Genomic DNA, 7,074 nt, shown 5'->3' with positions numbered 1-7,074 from the left:
CATGAAAATATCAGTAAGCACACACTTACAAAATATGCAATAATAATAATAATAAAAACAAATCTGCATGTTAATGTAGAAATTATTTCCAAATGGACACATAGAGTATGTTTCGTTGTATTTTTAATGATTTTTGTCTTTGTTTTTTGTCTTTTTTTTCCTTTGTCAATTCACAAATGTACGAAATACTGTGGCAAGAAAAAGTTTTCTTCGGCCGGAAGAACTCTAATCCAGTTTGACATGCCAATGCGATGGGTTGAAGAAATCAAGGAGGTACCGAAAAAGCTGAAAAAAAATAAAAACTACAGAAAAATGAAAACACTCGCCTCTTGATTTGTCCAGGTATCGACTTGAATACTATTATTTTTAAGTGTATATCAAATCTCAACCTGTCAAAATAAATGCTTAATAATACGTTAAGAGTACTTTATAGCCCATTTAGACAATGAGCACATAAAATGAAATGGATATTGTGAATGTATCCATCTTGAGTTACAGCGATTCCATTGTCACGAAATTTGTCTTAAAAATCGTTGAAAGTACACATTTTTAAAAAGAAAATAACGTTTCTATAGGGTTTACAGAGTCTTTTATGTCTTACTCTTATCTTGGTGAAGTCTACCTTCTTCCCGTAGTATATCTTCTCCATTAGTCTCTCTTAAGTCGTCTTCATATTAAAGCGGTTAGTATCATAATTATTTCTGTTAAAGTAAATCATGCTATTTGCTATCATTATTGCATTTTTCTTCCATCGACTGTTGTCGATTAATTCGTATTTGTTGAGGATGCCCCTACACTATGACTGTTCACCGATGGTGGGAGTCTATCAAAAGACAAATTGGCGCCGAAATATGTTACACAATGTAGCCTGTTTTAGACTGCAGAGTACACCTTGGTGTTCTTCTTAATTTTGTGGAAGTATCATGATTAAGTTTATCATATAGAAATTGATAGCAATAATATTGTAAGAAGGAAAACAGTGATTATAAAGGAAAAAAAAGGTATAAAGAAAATTTGAACATCACGTGACCGATTAAAAAACAACAAACCAACACCAGAATATTGCACATGAAATATGATATCAATGGTCAAAAGGAGGACTCGTTTGAATATCCCAATACTTTTCTCCCCTGCCACCAGGAGTATTTGCGTGATGGTGCTAGTCATGAACGCACCTAACGCAAAGAAAAAAGAAATACTCTCTATTGCACGTTACAACGATCCACTTTATGCCCCAAACGATCTGCACCAGTCGTGCGATTTTACGATCTCCGATCTTTACATTGCCCGTTTTGTTTCATTAAATAGTTACCTATTCATATCTAGAAATGCGGTTCACGGCTCACTATAATTTTCATTCATCATCGTCTCCTTGTTATTATTCTTTTACTGTAATGCCGTCTGAAGTTGTTGAACTAGTTCCCAACGTAAAACCATCACTTCCCATTTCAAATTGTCTTCAGGATTATATACACTGGCTTTCCAAAAGGCTCCATGTAAATTTTGTCGCAAAATAAGCTTACAAAAAAGGAAGAAAAAAGTTGAACTAACCATTCAAATACAGAGCGAAACAATCACACTTTCCTTAATACCAAACATCTGATTTGTGCGGGTGCACTACTCTGTTTCGTGAGGAAATATCAGAAATAGAATTTGCATCTTCTGTTGTTGTTGTTTTTTCAATCGTAGTGAAACATCGAAAATAGTACTCTCCGAAAAGCAGTAAACGTGCTCATAACAGCGACCTGCGCTCAGTGTTTACATTTTGAAAAAGGAAGCTGGAAGCCGAATTTTAGCTATCATCATTTTGTTTAGCTCTATGGCACACGAGTTCAGACAAAAAGTATCTAGATATTGCTGAGACCAGAGTGGTCAAAATTTTTAGCTCCGTGTTGAAGCAGACCTTTTGGTTGCAGAGAAATCCCTATTACTTCCCCCTGTACGCGTTGCAGTCCTAGTGATGGGACAGAATGCGGGCTCAAAGAGTTCGACAGAATTGTCCACTGACAGGGTCATCGCACCTTTCCTCAACGAAGGCTTATATTCAAACAAAATGTTCTCTGTGGGTTAGAGTCCCCCATGAGTCTTTTCTCATCTCTTTGCTAGAGCCACACACGGGTGAGTGTTTTCTCCCGCTACGCCTCCGAGAGGCCAGTGTCCATCTCCACGATCGGAGTGCTGGGTCGGCTCTGGTGGAGCTGCTTGGCGCAGTTGGCTGGCGGAGTTTCGGCCAGCCCTCTGCCGACGACTCGCTGGGCGGCCAGCTTGAGTCCCTGCTCGAACTCCATGAGCTGCCCGACAAAGCCGAGGTTTGGTGCGATGATGGGTCGCTTGTTCTTCACGAACTGATAGGCTTGGGTCATCGACTGGTTCATGTACTTCATCACATAAGCAATGGTGATGGTGGACGAGCGGGAGATTCCAGCATGGCAGTGCACCAAGACACGGGCATTTCGGCGACGTGCTTCGTCTGCCGGGATAGAAAGGAAGGTGGAAACGAAGGAATAAAAATAAAAATGCATACATTTGCTTCTGCAATTTGCAAATCTATATTATCATGCCGTAGGATAACGAGGAGGCATCGCGGGAAATAATTCACTTGATAATCATAGAATGCATATAAGGAAGTCCGAGTTGGGACGTACATTGTACAGTTGTAGAAAACAGCGCCATCTCTTGTCCAACTCTGTCACTCTATCCATTATTCTTTACCACAAAAATTTGTGTGCGGCACAAGATACAATAACAGGCGAAAAAACCACAGCAAAACATAAACTTCTCCCCTTTCTGTTCAAGAGGTAACAACATCATCAAAGTTATTATTTTCGGTTTCTTGGATTTCTTTTAGCACGGTGTTAATGCAGTGTATGACGCTGACATTACCGTCATCCAATCTGTTATTTTTACGATCAAGAGAGACATAAGATTACTGTATTATTTTTCGCAGCTGCTTAAACTCACCAATAAAGTCATAGGCTTTCTGGAAATGGCATCTGAGATTGATGAGTCCGTTGTCGCGCACGGGTATCCTGAGGTAGTGCATGGCGCTCTCGCCTTCGTGGAAACAAGGCACTGTGTTGGTGACGTTCAGCACGTAGCCGATGCCGTGGTGGCGGAGCTCGTCCAGGTTCCCGGCATCCACTTCGTTCCCGACGTAGAGGTGGGGGAGGATTTGGGTCATGGGGATACCTTCAGAGGGACAGGCGCTGCCACCTCGGAGAAGGTTTTCGCTGTCCGACGTCGGGCTCGGTGGCTCCTCGCCGTGCTTGGGGTCCTGGGATGAGGTAGACGACGAGGTGGCCGAAATCGTATTCCTGAGCTCACTGACGCATTGCGATTCGCTGTGGTTCAAAAACTCCTTGATACCACCTGCACAAAAGGAGGAAGACGCAATCAATTTATATTTTGATTAAAAAAACGTATGTTTCATTACACTGCATACCTTTCTTTTTTTTACAAAGTCTTTTGGTCCACATATGTGTTCGGTATATGAGGTAAGCAACTGAGAATATCTTTTGCCACAAAATGTTTCATATATGTTGCAAAATGTACAATATGTACGCCATCATGGAATTGCATACATTGTATTGTAGATACATATTCAAAAATTGTGAATTGAAAGTACTTTTAAAACCTTGGATCAATATACTGTCTGTACTTGATAGTTTGGAAATCTCCCTTGCTCATTCAAAGTGTGATTGAAAAAAAAAGTTTTGTATTAAGGATGTGATAGAGGTGCGTTTTGGACCTCGCAAAGAGTACAACGGTTTACATTCACAAAATCACAACCCCGATATGAATTTATGAGAGTTTCGGGTGGACCACTCCACAGGGATGATCAGCCATAGAGCAGCTCGGGGGTGCGGGAACCCTCCGAGCTGGCCATCACATCACAGAGAGAAGTCTGAGATGAGAGTGAGAGTTCTTGGCTGCTTTCCCACTTTTAGGGCAGGCCTGGCCCGAGAGCGAGCTGGGTGGAACTGGGGCAGCGATGGGCGCATGACAGATGGTAGATGATGGTATAGGAGGCCGGAGGCGAGCCAAGACTCACTCCATCTCCACGAGAAGGGCTCTCTGGAAAAATTGGTATACAGAGCAGAGGAGTGTCATAACCAGCATCTACCTCTCACCGCGTCCACCCTGGCCCTGTGGCCACCAACCAATACCCACTAGAACTCTCGAGCTCGGGCTACTCACCAGGGCCATATTCGTATTTTTGGCTCGTACATGTAAAAGTTCATTTAATATTCATAAAATTTACGGGCACATTTCCAATAATCAAGTCATGGACAACGTAAAGGTATTAAACGAAATGAAATAATTATGTATTCTTTTATTTGTCTGTTTGTTTGTGTTGTTTCCAACAATGCTTACCTTTCAGCAAGCGGACATTGACTCCTTCCTTACGCAGCGCCTTGATTACAAGCGATGTCGGATGATTTACGGGGAGACTTTCCATTCCCTGAGTGTCCTCGTCGTAGACGACGACCTCCTTCCCATCCTCCAGGCGTCTCTGGAACTCGAGCTTGCCTTCCTCGGACGTGACGAGATCGACGAGGGACAGCTTGCCCTCGCGAAGCCGACGGCAGGAGAATCGACTAGCGCAGTTAACATTGAGTGCACCAGAAATGTGTCGCCTGCTGAAAGCAAGAAACGGCCGGATATCAACCAAGATCATGGAGCGGGTCCCCAGGTGACCGTGGGTCGCCAGCCGTGGTGCCTGCAAAGACATAGAGTAGCTATCCAGTCGCTTCAGCAGCTCCTGCGGGAGAACGACGGGGGTGTTGCCAGAAGGGACAGCTGCGGTAGAGGCTACCTGGTTAAGATTCCGATTGTCCATCTTGCAACGAAGCCTCGGGGAATGGCATTGCAATTTATCGGATGCGATAGACAGCATAGACGCCGAAGATCGGGTGGCGAGGAGGCCCTTGTGCTCACTGGCTTTCGAGCCTCCGCTACCTGCCTTGAGTGCACTAGCGCAGAACGCGGACGATGAATAGGAAAATGGCGACGCCATGATTTGGTATGCTACTGGGTCGTTTGTTGTGTCGGTCTCGAGCGAAGGAGGAATCGTTGGCGGGCTTGTTTCACTGAATGCGAAAATGTCCGACTTCGATTGTGCTGCTGGCTCCTTATTCGTAGATACAAGAGGTGAACATAACTGGACAGAAGTAGACCTTGATGAGGCGTCAGGAGACATTGAATGCAAACAACGTACAGAACAGAACTCTCAAATGCAAGCTGTACGTAATCCAACGGCTGTACAACGGTATAATAATATACTATACTGTTCGCAGTGCAGTGGAAGTATGAAAATATACAACTGTACTCGCAGATATAATCCTGTAGTTTTCCTGTTACAGACTCGCCGAAACAACACAGGTACCGGGACAAATTGTTGATCAACAACACGATATTTCGTTGCACAAAAGAAATATACAAAAAATACAAAAATACTGCTCCTTTTCGGACATATATTTACAGTGTTATATCCAATATTTCAGGGGACGGCAGAACACAGTACAACGATACGAACGACATGTACGGAGCGAGTGAACATCTGCGCGGCAGCAGCTTTGGTGTGTATATATGCCCTACTCCTTTCTCATTCGCTAACTCAAACAATGACATCATTGGTTGTTCTATTTTAGGATTCTCGAATGGGCAAGAAGCCTGTCCGCTGCGGACTTCTGCGCATGGCCAATACACCACACTAAATGAGATCTCATGTGTGTGTACACATACTGTTATCACAGAGCTCGAGATGGATATGAATATGCATAAGGGAGTCAAGCTTTTACGAAAGGGGTATAATCTGCGTGTCATTGGTAATGTACGCGTTACTTGAATACATCCCTCTATCACCGCATCCACGATTATAACCTATAATCGCATCTTTGTCCAGTAAACTATAACCTATTTTTATAGTCATATTTCATATTACGTACCTAACAGAAATTTGATGAAATAAGAAATGGCCTTCGAAACAAGATTTCGCCATCAGCAGTCGAATTTCTCTCCTTCGAGTCATTGTTTTTCACGCGATCATTGCGTATTCTACTTTCATCGCATCTCAGCTGCTTATTGCGTAATCGAGTTTATCATGTATGTAACTTGACGAGTTTGCATTTATTCCCAGAATAACTGGTAGAATTATTCAACTGTGAGCGAACTCGCCGTTTGGTAAGAATTAGTCATGACAAATCCAGACTTGTTTTTGACGCCATATCAAACTGATTTCAGCCTCCCTTTCCGTAGATCGTTGATCTATAGATACATGTTATTTTCACCACCTCTTTCGTAAGTTAGCAGACATTGTTGTGTCAAATGAATGACATTTTTTTCGTGCCAAAAACGAATAACATGTTTAAAAAAATAGATATTGCGAGAGCGGTGCATAAGCAGCAATCAAGACTAAAGTGGTCGATATCACGATATCAATCACATTTTTGTGAGGTAAAGTCACATTACCATACCTCTGTTGTATCGCATTATAAAAAAAAAATCAATTTATCTCTCATATAACATTAATGTTGTTGGAACGTGCTTGATAACACTGGGTACAGTAGGTCAAGCTTAATTCTGTCACACTGTACAGTATTTTGAGCACTTTCAAAAACTTAAAAGAAACAAACACGGCTTAGACTGCGTGATTGCATAACGAACACATGGTACAGTCATTATGATATTTAGGTCGACATTATAATTCATTTCCATTCAATTTCAAACATGAACAGTGATAACAGAGAATAAGGTAAAACGATCAGTAAAACTCAAACTGTATCTCTTTCTTGTTGATTTTTTTTTTAGATTTGCTGCACTTTTCACTGCAGGTATTTATTCTTTAATATTTTTTTGGGTATTGTTGTCTTTTCACTATAATTATTTTATAACAATTATGTGTGTGTGTTTGTGTGTGTGTGTGTGTGTGTGTGTGTGTGTGTGTGTGTGTGTGTGTGTTGGTGGGGTTGCTGTTGTGGTGTTGTAGGGAACATCACAGGCCTGTTAAGCAATCGACAGAAATAACTCAAACTTCTAACTCTTTTTACTATCTACTGTTCTGTGACTGAAAGT

At 41.9% G+C, this 7,074-nt stretch overlaps 1 protein-coding gene across 1 annotated transcript; it reads right to left on the bottom strand.

Moving 5' to 3' along the window:
• Window positions 1-5,547, bottom strand: LOC139717307 (dual specificity protein phosphatase 10-like). Its single transcript, XM_071628798.1, has 3 exons — window positions 4,375-5,547; window positions 2,962-3,369; window positions 1-2,470 (listed from the first exon to the last, which is right to left on the bottom strand). Exons 1-3 carry the CDS (start codon window positions 5,198-5,200, stop codon window positions 2,136-2,138), a joined length of 1,569 nt encoding a protein of 522 aa, XP_071484899.1. The 5' UTR covers window positions 5,201-5,547; the 3' UTR covers window positions 1-2,135.
• Window positions 5,548-7,074: the final 1,527 nt, after the last annotated feature.

The sequence above is a fragment of the Diadema antillarum genome, unplaced genomic scaffold, assembly GCF_040938485.1.
Source record: "Diadema antillarum isolate AM-2024a unplaced genomic scaffold, OU_Dant_1.0 scf00000074, whole genome shotgun sequence".
NCBI lineage: Eukaryota > Metazoa > Echinodermata > Echinoidea > Diadematoida > Diadematidae > Diadema > Diadema antillarum.
Note: the sequence above shows the minus strand (reverse complement) of the source record. Positions and strands in the feature narration are given on the sequence as shown.

Excerpts from the sequence above, each read along its gene's own strand:
- LOC139717307 (XM_071628798.1), bottom strand. The coding sequence starts at position 5,200 with ATGTCTCCTGACGCCTCATCAAGGTCTACTTCTGTCCAGTTATGTTCA. Across the intron at positions 3,370-4,374 it reads CAATGTCCGCTTGCTGAAAG|GTGGTATCAAGGAGTTTTTG; the intron begins GTAAGCATTGTT and ends CCTTTTGTGCAG. Across the intron at positions 2,471-2,961 it reads GAAAGCCTATGACTTTATTG|ACGAAGCACGTCGCCGAAAT; the intron begins GTGAGTTTAAGC and ends CTATCCCGGCAG.